The sequence below is a fragment of the Diceros bicornis genome, chromosome 11 (genome assembly GCF_020826845.1).
Source record: "Diceros bicornis minor isolate mBicDic1 chromosome 11, mDicBic1.mat.cur, whole genome shotgun sequence".
Taxonomy (NCBI): Eukaryota; Metazoa; Chordata; class Mammalia; order Perissodactyla; family Rhinocerotidae; genus Diceros; species Diceros bicornis.
Genome location: NC_080750.1, coordinates 39,351,239 through 39,376,748, shown reverse-complemented (window position 1 = coordinate 39,376,748; position 25,510 = coordinate 39,351,239). Strand labels below are relative to the sequence as shown.

The following is a 25,510-nucleotide window of genomic DNA, read 5'->3' as shown; positions in this document are numbered from 1 at the left end:
AACCCAAAGTTAGCAGAGGAAAGGAAGTGATAAAGATTAGAGCAGAAATAAATGAAATAGAGACTAGAAAAACAGTAGGAAAAAATCAACAAAACTGAGTTGGTTTGTTTTAAAGATCACTAAAACTGACAGATTCTTAGCTGGATTAACTAAGAAAAAAAAGAGAACTCAAATAACTAAAAGCAGAAATGAAAGAGAAGGCATTGCTACTAATGCCATGAATATGGAAAGAATTATAAGACATGACTATGAACAATTATATGCCAACAAATTGGATAACCTAGAAGAAACGGATATTCCTAGAAACATAGAACCTACCATGACTGAAGAAATAAAAAATTTGAATAGACTGTAGCTAGTAAGGAAACTGAGTCAGTAATCAAAAATCTCTGAATGAGGAAAAGCCCTGGACTAGATGGTTTCACTGGAGAATTCTATCAAACATTAAAGAAGAATTAACACCAGTCCTCCTCAACTTTTCCAAAAAATGAAGAGGAGAGAACACTTCCAAACTCATTTTATGTGGCCAGCATTGCCCTGATACCACAGCCAGACAAAGATACTACAAGAAAAGAAAACTACAGACCAATATCCCTGATTAATTTTGATGCAAAAATCCTCAACAGAATACTAACATACCAAATTCAAGAGCACACTAAAAGATCAGACCTTGTTACCAACTGGGATTTATTCCTGGAATGGAAGGGTGGTTCAACATACAAAAATCAGTGAAGGTAATATACCGCATTAACACAGTGAAGGACAAAAACCACATGATCATCTCACTTGATGCAGAAAAGGCATTTGACAAACCTCAACACCCTTTTATAATAAAAACACTCAACAAATTACAAATAAAAGAAACTTCCTCAAAATAATAAGGCTATATATGAAAATCCCATAGCTAGCATCATACACAATAATTAAAGACTGAAAGCTTTTCCTCTACTATCAGGAACAAGGCAAGGATGCCCACTTGCACTGCTTCTATACTACATAGTACTGGCTGTCTTAGCCAGAGGAATTAGTCAAGAAAAAGAAATAAAAGGCATCCAAATTGAAAAGGATGAAGTAAAATTGTCTCTGTTTGCATATGACATGATCTTTTATGTAGAAAACCGTAAAGATTTCATAAAAAACTGTTAGAACCAATAAACGAATTCAGCCAAGTTACAGGATAGAAATCAACAAAAATCAGTTGCATTTCTATACACTAACAGTGAACCATCTGAAAAGGAAAATAAGACAACAATCCCATTTACAGTGGCATAAAAAGGAATACTTAGGAATAAACTTAACAAAGGATGCATAATACCTGTACACTGAAAAGACCTGTACAAAACATTGCTGAAAGGAATTAAAGAAGACATAAATAAATGGAAAGACATCCCGTGTTCATGGATTGGAAGACTTGCTATTGTTAAAAAATGCATACTACTCAAAGCGGTATACAAATTCAATACAATTCCTTTCAAAATCCCAATGACATTTTTTGTACAAGTACAAAAACAATCCTAAAATTCATATAGAATCTCAAGGGTCTCTGAATAGCCAAAACAATCTTGAAAAAGAATAACAAAGTGGTCTCACTTCAGAATTTCAAAACATATTGCAAAGCTACAGTAACCAAAACATTATGGTACTTGCATAAAGATAGGCACACAGACTAATGGAACAGAACAGAATTCAGAAATAAATCCCTGGATTTATGGTCAAATGATCTTCTACAAGGACACAAAGACCATGCAATGGTGAAAGGATAGTCTCTTCAGCATATAGTGTTTTGAAAAGTGGATATCCACATGGAAAATAATGAAGTTGGATTCTTACCTTACACCATATACCAAAATTAACTCAAAATGAATTAAAGACTTAAACATAAGACCTAAACTATAAAACTTCTACATGAAAACAGGGGAAAAGCTTCATGACATTGAGTTTGGCAATGATTTCTTGGATATGACACCAAGAACACAGGCAACAAAGGCAAAAATAGACTGCATCAAACTTAAAATCTTTTGTGCATGAAAACTTTTGTGCCATCAAGGAACAGAGTGAAAAGGCAACCTGTGAAATGGGAGAAAATATTTTGAACCATATATCTGATAAAGGGTTAATATCTGGAATATGTAAAGAACTGTAAGTCAACAACAAGAAAAAAACAAGTAACTCTTTCAAAATGTGGGCAAAGGACTTGAGTAGACATTTCTTCAAAGAAGATATACAAATGGCCAACAAGCATGTGAAAAGAGGCTGAACATCACTAATCATCAGAGAAATGCAAATCAGAACCACAGTAGACATCACCTCACACCCATTAGTATCGCCGTTTTTAGATAAAACCACAGAAAATAGCAGTGTTGACCAGGGTGTTGAGAAATTAGTACCTTATGCACCATTGGTGGGAATGTAAAATAGTGTAGCTTCTGTGGAAAACAGTATAACGATTCTTCAGTAAATTTAAAATAGAATTATTGAGGCCAGCCTGGTGGTGTAGTGGTTAGGTTCATACACTTGGTGTTGGCGGCCCAGGGTTTGCGGGTTCGGATCCTGGGCACGGACCTACACACCGCTCATCAAGCCATGCTGTGATGGTGTCCCACATACAAAATAGAGGCAGATTGGCACAGATGTTGGCTCAGAGACAGTCTTCTTCCAACAAAAAGAGCAAGATTGGCAACAGATGTTAGCTCAGGGCCAATCTTCCTTACCTAAAAAAGAAAAAAATAGAATTACCATATGATTGAGTGATATTACTTCTCTGTATATGTTCAACAGAATTGAGAGTCTGAAAGAGATATTTATGCACCCATGTTCATTGCAGTATTATTCACAATACCCAAGAGGTTGAAGCAACCTACTTGTCCATGGATGGGTGAATAAAGAAAATGTGGTATATTTATACAATGTGTTATTATTCAGCTTTAAAAAAGAAGGAAATCCTGTCACATGCTACAACATGGGTGAATCTTTTTTTGACTTTATGTCAGTCACAGAAAGGCAAATACTGTATGATCTCACTTAGATGAGTTATATAAAGTGGTCAAACTCATAGAATCAGAATGTAGAATGGTGGTTGCCAGGGGATGAGGGGAGGTGGAAATGAGATATTCAGTGGGTATAGCAGTTCAGTTTTTCAAGATATAAAAGTTCTAGAGATTTGTTGTACAGCAATGTGCATATAGTTAACATGACTGTACTCTTAAAAATGTTTAAGATGGTAAATTTTGCTACGTGCTTTTTACCACAATTTAAAAAAAAAGACAAAATACAATGAAAAAAGACAAAATATGCTCTATAAGACACTAAGTTTTACATTTTTTTAATGTAAGTTTTTAATGGCAAGTTGACTTGATTTCCATTATATCTTTAAAATGAATTCAGTCCACTTTAGAAGTAATTAAATGTGCAGGGTTCCTCTCGTTTAATATTATTAGAAAAATGATCAGTGGTATGTCTCCTCCTTAAACTTTTACATCTGTGGTGATTTGTATCTAGATTTTCTTTTTGTGGCATACTATCTTAACTGTTCTACTTTTTATTAATTCTTAGGGTACATTTAAATTCAAAGCAGAAAGTGACCTGTTCCTTGCTGAGCATCATAAACTTTTATTGTATGATGGCAAGCTCTGTAGTGCCATTGCGTTCACATACAATCCACGTGCTACAGATGCCCAGCTCTGCCTCGAATCATCCCCTAAGGACAACCCTTCGATTTTTGTTCATTCACCACATGCACTCATGCTCCAGGTACTAGCTATAATCTTTTAAGAATATTTTTAATGGTAAATTTTGATGTATCATTGAGGCATATTTGATAGCTTCTATTAAACACATTAAATGTAATATTTTATTGTTCCTGTTATGCTTTATTTTTAATTGTTTTGGAAAAGAAATCATTGAAATCTTTACTGTGTGTTCTATTTTATAAGGATGTGAAAGCAGTTTTAACACATTCCATCCAAAGTGCTATGCATTCAATTGGAGGAGTACAAGTGCTGTTTCCACTTTTTGCACAGTTGGATTATAGGCAGTATTTATCTGATGAGGTTGATTTGACTATATGGTGAGTGCCTTTGGTTTTTTTTTTTCTTTAATTTGATGTGAGAGTTACTTTCATGACTGTTGAGCTGCACAATATTTTTTTATGCCTTTTAAATTTGTCACGGAGTTGAAAGAGAATTTAAAGAAATTTGTAAATTATAATGTTATTACGAATTCATATCAATTATAGTATTAATTTAAATTCTTCTTTAGCAGTAGAACATATGGAAGTTCTAAAAAACAAAGTTGTTTTTAAATCAAGTTAGAAATGGTGATAATGGATGTATCATAAATGAATACATTTTTGTCTAACATTCTAATTTAAAAATATTTTAAATTGTTATTTGGCAGTGATTTATTATGGGAATTTGGCTTTTCATATTTATTTATTATTGATTGCATGTAACTGAAATCTAAAATTTTGGATGATGTTATATAATAGATGATTTTTCTTTTTTGATGGTATATTTGGCACATTTGTCTCCTCTGTTGTGGTGTTGAGGCTAAAAAAGGTACAGATGCATGAATTCTAGGATGAGTTATAAAATGTTGGAGAGGATGTCTAAATGAATTTTTCATGGATGTACGTTCTAGTGAAACCATTTATAGTAAAGTAATTAGGTTTAATTTTTATGTTTTCCATTCTCCCTTTTTGAAATTCTCTCTCTGATTTCTTCTTTTGTACATAACTTGCAGTCTGCTATCAATGTATATATTTAATGATGTAATTTCTCCAGATGATTTTTAGGCAACACAATGGCTTATTTTTTTTAAAAGGAATGAGATATCAAATCTAGTAGTTATTGACTATGTTAAAAAAATTAAAATAAAATTATCCTTGATGTATTACTACCTCATAAAATTTTTTTGCATCCTGGTCTAAAACTTTTGTAACAGGGCTCAGTTATTTTTTTCTTGGTTACCTTTTTTTTATATTTATTTTTCACCCTCTGTATTGGAATTGCTGACCGTTAAAGCACTTTTGTGGAGGAGGTTGGCTTCCAGTTATGCTCTCTCTTTCTTTGTGGGAATGTCTCAGAGCCTTTGAGAAGGAGGTAACAGCTGACCTTATTCCGTTTCATTTTAAGTGTCTCTAAAAGTTGTGAGGATGGGAACGTGGCTGTGGCCCCCGTTCATTTTAAAAGTCTTCTCGACTATTGAATTACAAGTTTCCTATTGGAATAGTAAACAAAATTCTTAAATTAGTGTTTGAGGACTTCAGTTTGTCTCCAGCTTAACTTTACTTTCTTATTTTCCCCTTTATGAACACTCTGTTCCATTCAAATTAGACCAGTCTGGAGCCCTAACACATTTTGAGGATTTCTACCCTAGTGTGTTTGCTCCGCATATCTTGTCCTTCTGTTTGTCCTCTAACTCTCCAAAATTGAATATACTTGCTGATCCAAGTTACATCTCTTCTTTAAGGCTTTAATATACTTATGTTAGCCATTTTATTACTTGTTTTTGGACATTGTTAATTTTTCTCTATTTCGTCCATGTTTGTCATATTGTTTCTAAGTAATTCACTTATTAATATGTTTGTGATAAAGTATATTAAATAAATATTTGAGTAGATTCTAGTCCTGAAATAATGTTGGAGGCAATTTTAGTAGAATCAGTTTCCTTGAAATAGAGAACTTTTTATTAACTTAATAAATAATGAGTGAAAGACTGCATCTAACTTTTTTTTTAATAGAATATGTTTTTTCAAACCATTGCCTTTTTTCTTATTCCCAGTTCAACTTTGCTGGCTTTTATCATGGAGTTGTTGAAGAACTCAATTGCTATGCAGGAGCAGATGCTTGCCTGCAAGGGCTTCTTGGTAATAGGATATAGTCTTGAAAAGGTGAAGTATGAAATACTTTACATTTTTGATTCTTAATTTGCATTCCGTTGACTTGGTCTGCTAAGTGGTTGAGAAATTCTGTCTGCAAGTGTGTCTCCTTGGTTATGTAAAATTACCTAAGCCCCTTGCCCCCATTGCTTTATTAGGGAAATGTGATATTGAGTCTCATGGCATCTTTAACTTTGAGCATAGTCTGTTGGCCAGCTTTTTTCTGGTATTGACAGCCTTTAATTTATTTACCTTGCCTTGTGTGTTGGTAGTGACCTTTGAAATCCTTTTTTTTTGCAGTCTTCCAAATCCCATGTCAGCAGAGCAGTACTTGAACTTTGCCTTGCATTTTCAAAATATCTGAGTAATCTGCAGAATGGGATGCCCTTACTCAAGCAATTGTGTGATCACATTCTTCTTAACCCAGCTATATGGATTCACACCCCAGCCAAGGTAATATATGTATTGATTTTGTTTTACTATCTTTACTAAGTTTTTGTACTTGAGAAGAGTGATAATTATGAGGATTTTCTTTTATCCTGTTATGTGCTATTTATTATGTATGATTTCAGTGTATCACATGTTTTGACTAAGCATACTTATTTTCTTTTTAGGTAAATTTCCAAGTCAGTATATCTCTCCCTCTTCCTCCCCCTCCCCCTCAGTATTTTTTTTTTTTGTGAGGAAGATCAGCCCTGAGCTAACATCCATGCTAATCCTCCTCTTTTTTTTTTTTTTTTTTTTTGCTGAGGAAGACCGTCTCTGAGCTAACATCTATTGCCAATCCTCCTCCTTTTTTTCCCCCAAAGCCCCAGTAGATAGTTGTATGTCGTAGTTGCACATCCTACTAGTTGCTGTATGTGGGACGTGGCCTCAGCATGGCCGGAGAAGCAGTGCATCGGTGCGCGCCTGGGATCCGAACCCCGGGCCACCAGTAGCGGAGCGTGTGCACTTAACTGCTAAGCCACGGGGCCGGCCACCCCCCTCAGTATTTTTAAAAAACAGCACTATAGTCTTTATTTTTTGTCATTAAATCAAATAAAATTTTATTTGAGACTGATTTACAAAATATAAATCAAAATTGGACAGTTCCAATGTAAATATAATGTTTCCTATCAACTGTAGCTCTGTTCTATTGCAAATATACATACATACCTATGTGTGTATACATTATATAAATGTATATATTTTTTCATTCCGTAACTAACCATGTTCACTCTCCTTCTTCCTTACGTACATATCCCTTTCACCAGCATGATGAACTCCTGAGTTTAGTTCTTACAGGAACAGCTGAAATGTCACGTTTTCTGAAGGCTTCCATGACATACTGCTCTCATTTAATCATTTTAATTTCATATTAATTCAAATTAGTAAATACAATTATATTTGTACACAATAATTTATTTAGTACTGTAAGAACAAACCAATTACTTCTAAGTGAACATAAGTGAATTTGTGATAAAGTATATAAATAAAACCTTTGATAGGGCCGGCCTGGTGGCTTAGCAGTTAAGTGTGCGCGCACTCCGCTACTGGCGGCCCGGGTTCGGAGCCCGGGCACGCGCTGACGCACCGCTTCTCCGGCCATGCTGAGGCGGCGTCCCACATACAGCAACCAGAAGGATGTGCAACTATGACATACAACTATCTACAGGGGCTTTGGGGAAAAAAAAGGAGGAGGATTGGCAATAGATGTTAGCTCAGAGCTGGTCTTCCTCAGCAAAAAGAGGAGGGTTAGCACGGATGTTAGCTCAGGGCTGATGTTCCTCACACACACACAAAAAAATTGTCCTAAAAATGTTAATAGTGGTGGTAAGTAGAACTTGAAACAGAAATTTTTATTAAATTGCATAATTGTATCTGTCCTATCTGCAGTTTTTATTAGAAGTTGTGTTATTTCAAACCCATTTATTTCTTCTCCTCTCCCTTTTGGTCCACCTGCAGTGTTTTTCATTATTTAGGTTGGAATAGCACATACTTATTCTAGTTGTCAGAAAAAAATTTCTGCAGGCTTTTTTTGCTATTCTAGAGTCATAGTATCTTATTTTCAGCTGGTCTTTTAAATGTTAAAGAGAAAAACAGCTGCTCACTCTGATTGCCATTTGGAAATAATCAAAGGAGGCAGCTGGAGGTTGTAGCTTTTTATCTCTGGGTTCAAATTTGACCTCTTTCTCTTCTATGACCCTCAGTCTTATTTCTTTTTAAGGATTGTTTCAAGTTACTTTTTAAACCTTTTACTAGACACTTTTTTGTCTTACGAAGCAGCGTATACTTGTAAGGCTTTGGGTCTCTTTTGATGTTGTCAAAAAGCCTCTTATTAGATACTTAGTTGTAGGGGAATATTTTTAAAATTTTATTATATCATTTCCTTAAGTTCCTAGTATTATTACACTCAATTTCTTACCTTTTCCTTGTTAATAATTTTCTTTAATTTCCTTTTTATAGTTTGCAATTGATTTGATAATATTAAACTTTCCTTCTGTTTCTGCTGTCTGCTTTGTGTATCCATGAGGGGTCATATCTACTTTTATTTTATTATAAAAGTAGTTACAACAAAGGGTAGATTCAAAGTTGGTTCGAACAGAAGCTCATACAGTTTGGGGGAGGGGGAGCTTTTTAAGAAAAAGAATACGATATAATGCATATAAATTTAGGTTTAGAGTCTTGGAAGGAAGCTGTGTAGATGATTGGGCATAAAGTTTAAGCTTCATTAACTTCATGATAAATTCACTTCTGGTTATCAAAGTTGGGGGTACGGATGTATGAATCAACTTTTATTTTTGGAAAAAGGTGCTCACAGTGATTTATAATATCCATTTATCATTGATCTGCTTGGAGACAGTCTTTTTAACGGCCTAACAAAAGAGATGAATTTTCCTGTATACAGTAGTCCTTCGTTTGTTTAGTGGCTACTTTATGCTGTGCGCTATGGATACAGTGGTGAACAAGACAGATCTGATTCCTGCCCTCAAAGAATTTAGGTCTAATGGGGAAGACAGATGTTAACCATAATTTGTGTAGTTATTAGATTATATAATGAGTGAATGAGGAAAGGTTTATTTGTAATTAGCATATGAATAATCTAGAAGTCTCCATTTTTATTCATCTCAATATGTTGCTGTTAAATCCTATTCATTTTTCTTTTACTACAGTATCATTCTCAATGGAGGCTGACTTTCTGCAGTTTTCCATATCTTTGTTTACCACTTTTTGGCCAGAATTCTTATATGTTTTTAACATTTCACTCTTATCAGATCACTTCTTAGCCCCAAAACTGGTAATGGCTTTCCATTTTTTTAAGAATAAAGTAGTCCATTTTCTAGTATTAAGTTTCATGCCAATTCTCCTTTTTAGGCTTTCTAGCTTAAAAACTCAATTATCTTCAATGGCTAGACAGGTACCAAAAGGTTGTGTTAGGGCCGGCCCCGTGGCTTAGCGGTTAAGTGCGCGCGCTCCGCTGCTGGCGGCCCGGGTTTGGATCCCGGGCGCACACCGGCGCGCCGCTTCTCCGGCCATGCTGAGGCCGCGTCCCACATACGGCAACTAGAAGGATGTGCAACTATGACGTACAACTGTCTACTGGGGCTTTGGGGGGAAAATAAATAAATAAATAATATTTAAAAAAAAAAAAAAGGATGTGTTAGAGCTGTGGTTCCCAGTCTTGCTTGTCAGTAGAATCAGTGGGGAGAAGTTATTTAAAAAAAAAAAAAACAGAAACAGAATCTCATGCCCTCTACCCTAGATTCTGATTTAATTGATCTGGGACAGGGCCCAGACATCAGTATTTTTTTAAAATGTTTTTCAGGCATTTTAATGCACAGCCACAGTTGAGGACCATTGTTCTAGATCTAGGAAAACCTTTTGTATCATCTACCATTTTTCCTGTTTAAAATTTCTTCTTTTGTTCTGTCTATCTATCCTACTACTTATCTTCAAAGCCTACCTTGATACCTACTTTTCTTGACTATTTTAGATTATCCTATAGTAATTTCTCTGCCTTCTGAATTCATAGTATTTAATAGTTCTATGCCACTCATTTTGCAGCATGTTGCTCTGTGACCTTTCTTATGTTTCAGTAGCTGTCTTTATTACCTTTGGTTTTTCACTTAAATTTGTGTGTATTTTTCATCTTCTTAACTAGATTTCAGCTACTGAGGGACAGTGTGTATGCCATTGTATAATACAGTGCTATGCCTGCAGGTGGATGTAAATACTTTCTCAGTGACTGAAATAGCATGGTTAAGAATTTGAGCCATGTCATAGAAAGTGTTGCATAGCATCAATGACAAGTAAACTGGGCCTATCCATTTGAACAGCAGTAGCTACATCGAAATAATGTTATTTTTCGGCAAGTCAGTAGATTATAGCATATAGATGGTTTTCTGAACTACAATCATCTTCTAAGCCTCAATTTTAAGGGGTTCAAAATCTGCTACTCTTTACCACGTATGGTTACTGAATGACTCCCTAATTCATTTAGCCTTATTATTTATTTATAGGAAATCTGAAAGATAGCACTCAATTTTCACTCTAAAGAAATCACCAGGTAACACTGAGGTATCTTGCAGGGTTGAAAATGCAAATGCCCTCAGTGTTCAGGAAGGTAACATAAATGTTCAGTTGTAAATGATCAAGAGTAGTTGGTCTTTGGCTAAGGGGAAAGTATATATGCCCTTCTTAAAGTTGTTCAGTTTATAGAGTATATCCACTAGCAATGAAATGAAAAATTCTTGATTTTGACATGAGAGTAGAGCAAAAGCTATCCTTCTTCTCTGCTGCCATAAGTACTAAAATATAGTTGTTGGTAAATTTTAAAGCCATCATTTCACTGAAATTTTGTGTTAAGATGAAATGTGCAGGGGCTGGCCCGGTGGCGCAGGCGGTTGAGTGTGTGCGCTCCGCTGTGGCGGCCCGGGGTTCGCCGGTTCAGATCCTGGGTGCACACTGACGCACTGCTTGGCAAGCCATGCTGTGGCGGCGTCCCATATAAAGTGGAGGAAGATGGGCACGGATGTTAGCCCAGAGCCAGTCTTCCTCAGCAAAAAAAGAGGAGGATTGGCAGATGTTAGCACAGGGCTAATCTCCTCACACACACACAAAAAAAGATGAAATGTGCAGGGTGGGGCAGCACTTATATTCTTTTTCTTACATACTGAGAGCTTATATTTTGAAGTTAATAAGTTCTTATGTGTTTATTTAGAAATAAGACTGGTAGAATCCTTTCCTAATCGAGGGACAGGGCTGATAAACATGTTTAGAGACTGTAATGTTATGATTACAGTCTTTGTAGTAATGAGCTATTATAACAGAATTCTGTTTTTCTAATAAATATTTCTTAAGTTAGGCTTTACACATTTTTGTATGGTTTTCTTTCTTTTGACTTATTCCTACTTGTGATCTTTTGAGTTACTCCTACTTCCTTTTTCTTTTGTGTTTTTTTTGGAGTTATTCTAGCTTCTGATTTTTTTCAAAACAGAAAATTCCTAGCTTTTTAAAAGAACTGTGCACAGCAGGAGTAGTAAGTTTGTTATAAAAAGTTACACATGCTCATGAGTAATTGCTGATTGCTAAATAGGAATCAGTTTTTTCCATGGAATAGTGCTGCAAAAATTTGATGTAATTGGAGGTGTTTATAATGCTACTGTAAAAGATAAATTTACTCGGTTTAGCTTTATAAGGAGTGTGTGTGCTTGTGCACGTGTGTCAGTGGATATGTGTTACCTCTTAACATGGATGTTATTATCAAGCTCAGCATCTTCATGTTTGGAACATGTATGGTCCAAGTAAAGCAGCCTGAGGGTATTACTGGAAACAGGGATAAAATGATGGTCTACTTCTTTACTTGAAGATCTTCATTTTGATTCTCTAGGTTCAGATGACACTCTATACTTACCTCTCCACGGAATTCATTGGTACAGTCAACATATATAATGCCATTCGGAGAGTTGGAACAGTGCTTCTCATCATGCATACACTGAAGTACTACTACTGGGCAGTGAACCCTCAGGATCGAAGTGGTATTACCCCAAAGGGATTAGGTATACCGTCTCTGTCTATATATTATGTCATACATATGACAAATCAGGATTTTCTTTTTTTTTTGTTTTAGCCAATGCTATTACATTACTCTGGAAGTTTTTCTAAATCTTATTATGGCAAAATTTTATTTTAATCTTGTTGGTAATTTTAATAGTTTCTTCTAAATTGTGGTTGCCAGAGGTTAATAACTTGCTATTTCTATAGAGGGATGCTACTTTTGCTGGTATGACTTATTTGGGGAGCAAATATGATTAGAATAATTGTGTTAAGGCACTGAAAATGAGAAGAAATTCTATATTAACAACTGGTATTGATGCTGAGGCCAATTATTACAACAAGGATCATTGAAAAAAGTGTTTTTTGAGAGATGGAGACTTCTTGCAGAAGTAGTGAGTATGTGCTTCTAATAAATAATATAATGAAATTACAGAATTTCAGTAATTATTTTCCTGTATAATCAGGACTAAATTACTGGAAGGATAATACTCAATCATCATGTCCGCAGTTTGAGGAAGGGGTCGAAATAAAAATCTGACACATAGTGGCTCTTTTGATTGTAAGTATTGCAAAACCTGCTTCAAACTGGCTTACATCATACAAGGGAGTTAATCAGCTCATATAAACTGGCAGTTTCGTAGAACTTGGTGCAAGGGTTCAGAATATGGCCCTCAGATCCAATTTGTCTCTCCATTTCCTAGTTCTTCTGTGTTGGCTCTTTTCATGTATTCTCTCCCTTTGTAGTAGCAAGCAGCCTCTTGACCTTTTACATCCTCACAACTTTTAAGTCCAGCAAAAGAGCATCTCCTTGTATCAAGCAATTCTAGCAAAAGTCTCTTTATTGCTCATTGGCTCTGATTGCATCATGTGCCCATTTATGTGGCAGGTATTCTTCAGATTGCCCAGACATAGAGGCCCTTCCCACCTGCAAAACATGTGATTTTAGAGTGAGGATGGGTTCGATCCTTTGATAAAAATTAAAGGCTGTTGCTTGAAATCAGGAAACAGATGCTGGAGAGTCGTTCAACATACATTCTGATTGTACTCTAAGGCTTTGGCTGTTCAGTGATTTACAAAGACAAGTTTCATATTTGTACAATACTTTTTTTTAATTTCTTTCAAAATAAGCTCAATTTTCTTTCAGAGTATATGTTATCTATAATTTAGAAAGCTCTGAGGACATACAGAAGTTATATGATCTGTTTAAGCTGGCAAGGTTGTGGCGGACTAGAACTAGGTCATAGTTTCCTGATGACTATTTTATGGTGCTCTAGGTGTTTCATGTACTGTCCTGGGTGATAGTCTTATATTCTGGCCTTGATTTTATAACTGATTAGTGACCCTGGGAAAGTCTCATACTTCAAGTGAGAGAGCTTGGCAAACTTTGGGAGTCTTTTGTAACTCTGTAACCTATTCTTTTTCTAGGAGTTGTCATGTGGAACAAATTTTAAACAATTTTCTTCCTGTTTTAATTGATCTGTTGCAGGTCATGGTGGTCCTATGCTTTGGTGGTCTAGGAACTAGTTGTAAATAATGATTAGTGGGGGAAAAATTGCACAAAATGTAAGGCAAACAGGTACCTAACTTAGGATCTTAGAACAATGAGTGTTTGGTTTCAAAGCTTCCCACTTGGGAATTATATGTTTGAGACATGAAAATTGACTTTAATGTGAGCCATGTGTGACCAAGGACTTGTTTAAGAAGAGGAGGAGATGTCAGAGGTAGTCAACATAATGTTTCCCTTCTTCATGAACGATACTTTATTGAGCTGTACTTTTTCAGATTTTTCTATTAGCTTACACAATGGTAACAGTAGAAAAAAGTTTTCTCGTACTAAATTCACATATAAATTTTAGATTTTCTTTTGCTTTTTTCTTTGTAAATTTGTGTTACTGTAATAACATTCCCAGAGAGTCTTTTAAAACAAAATATAAGTACATATTGTTATTGAATACAAATTTTATTTGTTACCTCATTTAAAACGGACTTCTTTATTGTAGTTTCAGCATATCCCATTTTGTACATTTGGAGCCTTGTATATACAATTGCATGTGAGATTGAATGCTTGTCTTTCTAGAGGCATGAAACTCTTTAGGAGACTGACCTTTATGTTTCTTATGAATAAATGGAAAAACTATTGGGAATGAGAATTTTATACTTAACTTTGAGGTCTTTGAAATACTAAATGAGTGCGTATATATGTTTGTTTTTTTTTAAAGATGGACCACGACCTAATCAAAGAGAAATACTTTCTCTACGAGCATTCTTGTTGATGTTCATTAAGCAATTAGTGATGAGGGTGAGTTTATATTTCTTATACTATAGCATGTGTGTGTTGTAACTTATAATTTCACATAAAAGACAATCTCGGTTTATTTACTCTAGAGTTTATTCTAGAGTTACACACTGGAAAATACTTTAAAAGATATTTGTTTCTATGTTTGGTTTCTGTACTTCTTTCTTAGGCATATATGAGTATACATTATTGCAGAGTTGGAGATTGATAATTGTAATATAGGTTATATGAATTTCTATAGGAGTTCAAGTGTATACATTGTTTCATTCATCAAGTATTTACTGAGTTTCTATTACTTCTATTGTTTTGGCATTGGTGATGCAATAGTCAACAAATCTCCTCAAGGAGATTTCATTTTTAAGGGGCTCTTTGTAACTGACATTCAGATTTTGAGAAATAATTTTCCTTTATAAATGTAGCATATAGGTGTATCAGCCTTTAGAAATGATTACATTGTGTCCTGTTTCATGCTAGTATAGGTAAAGTAAAATTTAATATTATTTTTAATAATATTATTATTATTAAGGTGTTTTGGTTTATAATATAAGATGGCAATATATAAATATATTCACTGCCAATATTTTTTTCAATATTTTATTATATCATTTTATTTTTTATTCTTTACAATTTAATGCTTTATTAGCAGTCACATAATATTATGGTACGTGGACCTAACGTTTAGTATATCTTTCAGACTCAGATACCTTATTTCCATTTATTAAAAAATTTATCCCTTGAATTGTCTCTTTTTCTATTCTTTCCTAGTGTGTTTTTGTTTCCTAATTCTTTCTTACTGTTCTTTTTTGAGATTGCTGCTTTGTTTTATGATTAATAAATTGATAGAGTAGGTTAAAAATTTTCATACTGAGTTTATATTTGAAAGTGCAGTGTTTTTCCTGGTGAAATTACTACTCAGTTTTTACTACCTGCCATTTTAACTCAGTAATTTTAGAAACTGTTCAGTTTAGTCTCCAAATTTAGTAGAAAAAATAAATAGAAAAGTTGTCCTCTGTATTAGAGAAGTGATAGCTGTGGATAATACTCTTTTATTTATCACTAGTTATTATGTTTGCTTTCTTCAGGATTCTATAGCTTTACTAGATAGGTTATCATATTATATAAGGTGCTGAAACAGGATACTGATGTCACATCTCTTTTGACTTCTACACAGTCTTGAATACTGCATGTTTTTAGTGCTTCCCCCAATTTTTACTTTAAATTTAGATTCTATATTACATTATCTTTTTATATTTATAGGAACTGACCAAGTTGATAAATCTATATATATAATTTCCCTTTTTAAAAAGTTTTTTATATGCAACTGTAAGATACTTGTATTATATTTTTAAAGGATTCTGGAGTAAAGGAAGATGAACTGCAGGCCATTCTTAATTACCTGCTCACTATGCATGAGGTAATATCTGAATTTTATATTTTGGGATTTCATTTCTTGATGCTGTATTATGGGCTTTTTTTAAAAGTAAAAAAAATTTAAAGAAATATTTCATTAATGATATAACTATAATGAGTAAATTTATGTAGGAACTAAATCTTAGCAACCTTCATTTAAAATGATTAAAAATGATTGGATTTTTAAATTCATAACGCAAGTTTCCCACTGATTTTGCATGTTCAAATACTGTTAACTCATTTGTAATGGGATTTAAAATTATGTGGTTGAAAAAGAGGTTGAAAAATAAATAGGTTGAAATGCCCTGGGTTTTTTTTTCTTTATTTTTTATCATTGGGAAAATATAATATATGCCATATGTAATCTAACTAAATAATCTGATTAAATGTGTTTAAAATAAGTAAAATTTGGAAATTAATGGAATTTCATGTAAAGCACAATATTTTAAATGATAATTTATATTTCTATGTTATAATTCATGTCTTGTGACTTAATAAATATCTGTTATAGTACGAAATAGTACCTTCTTTAATCATTAATAAATGAGAGAGATTATTTGGACCTATCTTTGTTAATTGGGGCAGAAAAGAGTGGATTAAATTTCTTGACTGGATCATATTTGACTCAAACATTAATGATTTTGATTTCTTTTTCCTCTTGAGTAGAGTATTATATTATATTTTTAGATTTTCCTGACCCAATGTAATAGTTGAAGATTTTCAATTGAATTTCCTAGTAACCTGTTATTATATGTGATTATTTTGTTAATCCCTAAGGGACCGAAGTACTTCATAACAGAGAAACTGGAAGTCACAGTGATCTTCTTTTTTCTCTGAATCTGTTCATAGATCTTGCAGGTTCTTCACATAACACTTTTCCAAAGGCTCAGTGCCCTAGCTCTCGATCATTTTACTTAGCATATTGAGAATTAGGCATTCAGGTACTGCTACAGCACAAGTTAAACGCAGTGAATGAAAATCTCGAGGCAGGGCCAAAGAGATAACCAGCTGCTGCCTCCTTTTACCTCTTGGGGTCAGTGTTGCCCAGATTGGCCCTACTGATATACATACATACGGGACTATTCCACCAAGGTTGTGAAGGATTTTCCTGAAATTTTTGTTAGATTTCAGAACTCCTATATACTCCTGTGCTGTTCTGTAAATGTTATCAAGTTATACCATAGACAGTAGTATGTTGACTCAATAAACAGTTATTGATCATCTCTATTTTTAATACTGACAACAGTTAATATATGAGAAATGTCCAGTTTTCATTCCCAAAATGTCTTCTTTTGGAACTAATTTCTTGACAGGCTCAGTGAACAAGGTGGTCCAGGTAAAATAAGTTTAGGATGATACAGAGTATGTTGCCCCCAACACTACCACCAGATTCACAGTATCTATTAGCATATTAAAGGCTCTAATATGTCTTGCTGTGGTAAAAAAAGAACATTTCAGTTCCCCCTTCATCCCAATTTGTTAATATATAAACTTTTAAAAAAAGATTTAAAAAAAAAAACCTGTTAAGTCTGCAATATCTATAGAATATGTTTTAGGAAGTCTTGATACAGTATAAGAACTATTTTATTTTTTTGATTAAGAAATTATTTGACTATTTGGTGGTGTATATTTTGATTTATACAGATGAATATGTATATGTAAAGAAACAATTTGTTAAAAACAAGTATATATTGTATACATGTCTGCTTGTTGTTTTTGAAGTTGAAATTTCTGTTGTTTCAGAGGTATTCAGTGTTCAAATAAGTTTTTTTCCTTATTTTAAAAAAAATTTCTAAAATGATTTTAGGATGACAATCTAATGGATGTCCTACAGCTGCTTGTTGCATTAATGTCAGAACATCCTAACTCTATGATACCTGCCTTTGACCAAAGGAATGGGATACGGTAAGAGTTTAATATGTCAAGAGTTTTAATATATTTAATATAAGAGATTAGTTTGGAAATGATAGAAAGATTATTAGATATGAAAAGTATTACTGGATCTTATAAAATTAGTTAAGAGATAATACCCCTTTATTTCACGTTTTTTGAAGAAAGCTTTAATTATAGAGGCTATTTAATTTGTGAAGATGGCTCGGGCAAATCATTCCAGTATTTTGAATGGTTAGTGCTGTTTTACAGCTATTGTAAGGTCAAATTCTTTAGCAGAGTTATCTTTAGGTCCTAGAATAGTAGTATTCAATTGTGATCCAAAAGAAGATCTCTATCCTCCCTTTAAAATATCATTTCCTCCACCCCTAATCCCAAATCATTATTGTATTAGCCTACTCAGGCTGCCATAACAAAATGCCATAGACCTGGTGGCTTAAACAACAAATTTATTCTCTCACAGTTCTGGAGACTGGAATTCCAAGATGAAGGTGCTAGTAGGGTTGGTGTCTGGTGAGGGCTCTTCCTTTGGGTTGCAGATAGCCATCTTCTTGCTGTATGTTCATATGACCTCTTTGTGTGTGTACAGACAGAAAGAGAGAGAGAGCAAGCTCTTTGGTCTCTTTTTATAAGGATACTAATCTTATCAAATCACCTACTCCAGGATGCTATTTAATCCTAATAACTTCCTTAAAGGCCTCATCTCCAAATACAGCCACGTTGGGGGTTAGGGTTTTAATGTATGAATTAGGGGGCACACATTCAGTCCATAACAATCATCAATAACATGACAGAATACTTTTGTTTTAGCTCTTTCATTTAATGAGAATGCTTTGGGGCCGCAAAAACTTAACAACTACTGCTGGATGTTCAGCTGGATGATCAGCTACATGTACAGCTACAGTAACTAATTTAATGATCTAGTTATAATAAATTTCCCACATCATTTCTCTATTACAGATCCTTTTTTTGGTACCTTTCAATACTTATTCTGTATAAGATAGAAGATGACCTTTAAGGAGTGTATTTTCAGAGTTCTTCAGAGAAACAGAACCGGAAGGATGTGTGTGTATGAAACAGAAAGAGAGACAGAGAGACATTGAGATTTACTTGAAGGAATTGGCTCATGTGATTGTGGAGGCTGACAAGTCCAAAATTTGCAGGGTGGGCTGGCAGGCTGGATGTTGCAGTTTGAGTCTAAAGACAATCTGCTGGCAGAATTCCCTCTTCTTCTAGGGAAGTCAGTCTTTTTTCTATTAAGTCCTTCAACTGATTGGATGAAGCCACACACATTATGGAGGGTAATCTGCTTTACTCGAAGTCTATTGATTAAAATGTCAGAGTAAATGCCGGCCTCATAGAATGATTTGGGAAGTATTCCTACTGTTCAGTTTTCTTGAGACATTTGTATAGAATTATTATTTATTCTTTAAATGATTGCTAAAATTTATCAGTACAGTTATCTAGATGTGGAATTTTCTTTGTAGGGATGTTTTTAGATACAAATTAAATTTCTTTAATGGATATAGGGTTGTTTAGGTTATCTGTTTGTTCTTTGATGAGCTTTGGTACGTTTGTATCCATCAAGGAATTGTCTGTTTCATCTGAACTGTCAAATTTATTGATATAAAGTTCTTCCCTTAATTTCACTTAAATTTCTGAGGAGCCTGTAGTGATATCACCTCTCTCATTTGTGATACTAATAATTTTTCTTTTCTCTTTTTCCAGATCAATCTGGCTAGAGGTTGATCAAATTTATTGATTGTTACTGTTTTGAGATCTTTCTTCTTTTTGAATGTAGGCATTTAGTGCTATAAATTTCTTCCTAAAGCACTTTTAGTTTACTCTCCTTTTTATTCAGTTAGAAATACTTTTATTTTTTCTTTTGATTCTTGTTTTATCCATGTGTCATTTAGAAATGTGTTTCAGAAATCTTTTTATGTTTATTTTTTTTTGTCTTTGGTGAGGAAGACTGGCCCTGAGCTAACGTTAGTTTCTAATATTCCTTTTTGTGCTTGAGGAAGAGTGACCCTGAGCTAACATCTGTGCCAGTCTTCCTCTGTTTGTATGTGGGATGTCACCACAGCATGGCTTGATGAGTGGTGTAGGTCTGCGCCTGGGATCTGAACCTGTGAACCCTGAGCTGCCGAAGCGGAGTGTGAGGACTTAACCACTACACCACCGGGATGGGCCTTTTTGATGCTTTTAAGATTTTTCCTTTGTGTTTGGAGTTTGACTATGTTTTATTTGGTTGTCATTCTTGTTGAGTTTGTTTTTAATCTTTTGTGGTTTAGTAAGTTCTTGGATATGCAAGTTAATGTTTTTTCATCAAATTTTGGAAGTTTTTTCCCATAATGTCTTCCCATATTTTTTTATGCCCCATTCCTCTTTTTTTCAGGACTTATATTTTACTTATGTTGGAATACAGGCATACCTTGGGAGATATTGTGGGTTCAGTTCCAGACCACCACAATAAAGCAAACATCGCAATAAAGCGAAGTCACACCAATTTTTTGGTTTCCCAGTGCATATAAAAGTTATGTTTACACTATACTGTAGTCTGTAAAGTGTGCAATAGCATTGTGTCTAAAAAGACAATATACATACCATAATTAAAAAATGCTTTATTGCCAAAAAATGCTGACCATCATTTGAGCTTCAGTGAGTTATCTTTTTGCTGGTGGAGGATCTGGCCTTGATGTTGATGGCTGCTGACTGATCAGGGTGGTGGTTGCTGATGGTTGGGATGACTGTGGTAATTTTTTTAAATAAGACTACAATGAAGTTTGCCACATTGATTGGTTCTTCTTTCACGAATAATTTCTCTGTTGCACGCATTGCAGTGGTAAAGCATTTTATCCACAGTAGAACTTCCTTCAAAATTGGAGTCAGTCCTCTCAAACCCTGCTGCTGCTTAATCGACTAAGTTTATGTAATATTCTAAATCCTTTGTTGTCATTTCAACAATCTCTATAGCATCTTTACCAGGAGTAGAATCCATGTCAAGAACCCAATTTCTTTGCTCATCCATTAGAAGCAACTCCTCATTGCAGCGATTCAGTCACCTCTTGAGGCTCCACTTCTAATTCTAGTTCTCTTGCTATTTCTACCACATTTACAGTTGCTTCCTCAAATGAAGTCTTGAACCCCTCAAAGTCGTCCATGAGGATTAGAATCAGCTTCTTCCAAACCCAGGTTAATGTTGATATTTTGACCTCTTCTCATGAATCATGAATGTTCTTAATGGCATCTGAATGGTGAATCCTTTCATAAGGGTTTTAATTTACTTTGCCCAGATCAATGAGAGGAATCACTGTCTATAGCAGCTATAGCCTTATGAAGTGTATTTCTTAAACAGTAAGACTTGAAAGTTGAAATTACTCGTTGATTCATGGGCTGCAGAATGGATGTTGTATTGGCAGTCATGAAAACAACGTTCATCTCGTTGTACATCTCCATCAGAGCCCTTGGGTGACCAGGTGCCTTGTCAGTGAACAGTAATATTTTGAAAGGAATCTTTTCTGAGCAGTAGGTCTCAACAGTGGGCTTAAAGTATTCAGTAAACCATGTTGTAAACAGATGTTCTCTCATCCAGGCTTTGTTGTTCCATTTATAGAGCATAGGCAGAGTAGATTTGGCATAATTCTTAAGGGCCCTAGGATTTTCAGAATGGTAAATGAACATTGTCTTCAACTTAAAATCACCAGCTGCATGAGCCCCTAACAAGAGAGTCAGCCTGTCCTTTGAAGCTTTGAAGCCAGACATTGACTTCTCCTCTCTAGCTATGAAAGTCCTAGATGGCATCTTTTTTCCAATAAAAGACTGTTTCGTCTATATTGAAAATGTGTTGTTTAGTGTAGCCATCTTCATTAATTATCTTAGCTAAATCTTCTGGGTAACTTGCTGCAGCTTCTACATCAGCAGTTGCTGCTTCACCTTGAACTTTTATGTTATAGAGATGGTTTCTTTCCTTAAAACTCATGAACCAACCTCTGCTAGCTTTCAACTTTTCTTCTCCTGCTTCCTAACCTCTCCCAGCCTTCATAGAATTGAAGAGAGTTAGGACCTTGCTCTGAATTAGGCTTTGGCTTAAGGGAATGTTGTGGCTGGTTTGATCCTCTGTCCAGACCACTAAAACTTTCTCCATTTCCGCAATAAGGCTGTTATGCTTTCTTATCATTCCTGTGTTCACTGGAGTAGCACTTTTAATTTCCTTCAAGAACTTTTCCTTTGCATTCACAACTTGGCTAACTGTTTGGTACAGGAGGCCTAGCTTTTGGCCTATCTTGGCTTTCAACATGCTTTCCTCACTAAGCTTAATCATTTCTAGCTTTTGATTTAAAGTGAGAGACATGAGACTCTTCTTTTCACTTGAACACTTAGAGGCCATTGTAGGGTTGTTAATTGGCCTGATTCCAATATTGTGGTATCTCAAGGAGTAGGGAGGCCCAAGAAGAGAGAGAGGGATGGGGGGATGGCCAGTCAGTGTGGCAGTCAGAACACACACAACGTTTATCAGTTAAATTTACTATCTTATATGGGCACAGTTTGTGGCCCCAAAACAGTTACAATTTTAACATCAAAAGTCACTGATCACGGATCACCATAACAAATATAATAATAGTGAAAAAGTTTGCAATATTGTGAGGATTACCAAAATGTGACACAGAGGCATGAAATGAGCAAATGCTGTTGGAAAAATGGCGCTGATGCAGAGTTGCCACTGACTTTTAGTTTGTAAAAAAATGCAATATCTGTGAAACCTAATTAGATGAGGTATGCCTGTACTACATTGTCTCACAGGTTTCTAAAGGTTTGTTAATTTTTCATGTTTATTTTCTCTGTTCTTCAGATTGGAAAATTTCTATTAATCTCTCTTGAAGTTCACTGATTCTTTTGCCATCTGAATCTGCTGTTGAGCACCTCTTGTGAATTTTTCATTTTTCTTAATGTACTTTTCACTCTAGAATTTCCATTTGGTTCTTTCTATAGTTTATTGAAATTTCCTAATTGCTACCTCATTGTTAATCTATTTTATTTTAATTTTTTGAACATAGCATTTTTATTTTTATTTTTATTTATTTATTTATTTTGGTGAGGAAGATTGACTCTGAGCTAACATCTGTTGCCAATCTTCCTCTTTTTTCTGAGGAAGGTTAGCCCTGAGCTAACATCAGTGCCCATCTTCCTCTATTTTGTATGTGGGCCGCTGCCACACATGGCTTGATGAGTGGTGCATATGTCCGCACCCAGGATTCGAACCTGCCCACCCTGGGCCACTGAAGCGGAGAATGTGAACTTAAGCACTACACCACTGGGCTGGCCCCTTGAACATGGCATTTTTAAATTTGTAGAACATATTTATTACATGTTTTCTGAAATCTTTGCAAAATCTAACATTTAGACCTTGAGTCATTTTTGATTGACTGCTTTTTTCCTGATTGAGTCACAGTTTTTGTGTTTCTTAGCATGTGTAGTAATTTTGGTCAAAAACTGAGCATTTTGGATAAATAATATAGCAACTCTGGATTCTGTTTTGTTTTTCCATGGATTGTTGGTTTTTGTTTGTTTGTTTTAGTAATTTGCCTTGTGTAATCTCCAGATTTTGTCTTCCCGATGGTGTGCAGCTTCTGGTTTCTCTGCTCATTATTTTTTATTATTGTTTTCTTTCTCTTTTTTTCTTTTTCTTTCACCCTCCCTTCCTCCCTTTCTTCCTTCCTTCCTTCCCAGCACTCTTAGGGTTGCACGTGTTTCTACATGTCTTAGAGGTCAACCAATTATTTAGGTAGAAGTTGTGATCAAATACCTTAAGTGCATAAGGTCCATACACTCATGATTTGTGTGTGTTTAGGAATTGCATTCAAAGTTGCATCTATTCTCTAGTCTCCCTTAGCTTTCCCTTTTCAGTCAGCTACTCAGGTCTCTCCTGTACATATGTACCTTCTCAGTCAGCTGGGTATGTGTGGAGAACTTATCTCAGTCCTTCTATGACTGTCTCACTTTTAGCATCTCCCTGTTAAATTCTTTCTGGTCTACTGGTAACGGTTAATTGTGACTGCAACCTTGGTTGAGCAAAGCTCGGAGTTTTCTCCTTTTGTTCATAACCCGTTCTGCTACTTTCAGCTGGGAAACATGAGTTTTCATTCCTTACCCTGAATGAAGTCTGCCCTTCTGAAAGCAACACGGTTGCTTTTTGCTGCCAGCCCCAAGCTGCTAAAACTATAGTTCCCACAGCTAAACTGAGGTGGGGGTTTGGGGGTTAGCCTTATCAACAAGGCCACTGACTCTTGATTTTCTTACCGCAATCTGTAGCATCTTCTCAAGAATAAGTGCTTCTCAGTTTGTTATCTTTCTCTGGTTGATTTCCGTTTTCCTGAATGGTTACATGTGAAAGTTTTGTTTAGTTTTATTTCTGTCTTTTTATATGGAGTGAAGATGCTGACCTCCATGTTGGCATTAGTGGAGTCATTCCCCCTATTTTGTTTTTTTAGTATATTTTAATTGTTGGTACTTTTTCAGTCTTTTATTTGTTATTGTGAACAAATGAAAACTCTGTAATTTAGACTAATATAGAGATATGTGAATAACTAGTCTCATCTAAATGTATGTGGTTCAGTTACTTTTAAACACTAGGTAAAGAGATTTATTAAATATTTATAATAGTTATATAGACTAAAAATAACTTGGAAATGGTGGGTAGTTCCTTTAAATCTCATTGGAGTTCTGTGGAAATACTCCTTGGGTCCAAAAATTCAGTATGATATTTTCTAAATTGTGGATTTTTATTTTTTTATGATTTAAAGAGAGAGAGAGAGAAAATCCAAATGGAGTATTGCTACATAATTTCATTATCTGTTTATGGTTACATTCATACCTAATATGTATAGTACCATAATTTTTAAAGGCCAACATCACAAGAGCAGAGGTGGATTTTTTGTGAAGCTTCGTTATTCACTGAAAGTCAAATGGAGTATAACACAGGCTCAAACTGAAAAAATTGGAGAGAGAATAGTCTTTATTGCTGCAAAATAAGATAGGAATGCCAAACTGCAGAAGTAGCATTTCCAAATTATAAGTGGCAATTTAATTTCCATCAAATGACAGAAATTTCTGCATTTACTTGTTAAATATGAATTCTTCTCTACCACCACATCATTTAAACATTATCTTAGATATCTATCTTGGAGCACTTATCCTTCCTTAGAATTGACTGTGTTTTCTGACTTGGTGTCAGTCACATCATATGCCCTGCTTAGATTTAAGTTCTAAATTTTTAATTTTTAGAGTCTACTTTAATGAGCTTTTATTGTATCTTCTAATATCTGTGAACAGATTGAAATAATCTGTTACTATTCAAATTACTCTTTATTGTTTTTCCAGTACCTGAATAATATTTCCTTCATTGAAAGTACAATAGTTTATATGCCATATACACTCCAATTAAAAAAATATATAACATCTATACATATTTATTTATATATATAATTAGAGTAAAACAGATTAGATGAAAATATTCCCAAATTTTAATAGTACTTCTTATGGGTTACTTTTATTATCTTTTTTATTTTTATTGTTAGTGCTGTCGAGCCATTTCTGACTCCTAGTGACCTTGTGTACAGCAGAGTGGAACCCGGCACCGTCTTTTTCTGATCTCCTCTCACATTCCACCGCTGTATCAGACAATGCTCTGCTGCTATTCATAGGGTTTTCATGGCCAGTTTTTTCAGAAGTGGATGGCCAAGTCTCTCTTAGTCTGGAAGCCCTGCTGGAACCTGTCCACCATGGGTGATTGTGCTGGTATTTGATATATTGGTGGCATAGCTTTCAGCATCACAGCAACATGCAGCCACTGCAGTATGACAGCCGACAGATGGGTGGTGTGGTTTCCTGACCAGAAAACGAAGTCGGCAGTGGCAGTGAGAGGGCCGGATCTTAACTACTCTAGATCACCAGGGCTGGCTTATCTTCTTTATACTTTTCTGTGTTTCCAATAGAGAAGT

At 34.8% G+C, this 25,510-nt stretch overlaps 1 protein-coding gene across 7 annotated transcripts in view; it reads left to right on the top strand.

Annotated features, from left to right (window-relative positions):
• The window catches only part of LRBA (LPS responsive beige-like anchor protein), a 723,014-nt gene that overhangs the window by 112,238 nt on the left and 585,266 nt on the right, over positions 1–25,510 (top strand). For all 7 annotated transcript variants that reach the window (XM_058550176.1, XM_058550181.1, XM_058550180.1 and 4 more), the window contains 8 exons: positions 3,553–3,750; positions 3,933–4,066; positions 5,782–5,890; positions 6,179–6,331; positions 11,748–11,916; positions 14,134–14,213; positions 15,562–15,624; positions 17,428–17,525. In XM_058550176.1, the coding sequence (XP_058406159.1) occupies positions 3,553–3,750; positions 3,933–4,066; positions 5,782–5,890; positions 6,179–6,331; positions 11,748–11,916; positions 14,134–14,213; positions 15,562–15,624; positions 17,428–17,525 (1,004 nt within the window). The remainder of the gene's footprint in view (positions 1–3,552; positions 3,751–3,932; positions 4,067–5,781; positions 5,891–6,178; positions 6,332–11,747; positions 11,917–14,133; positions 14,214–15,561; positions 15,625–17,427; positions 17,526–25,510) is intronic.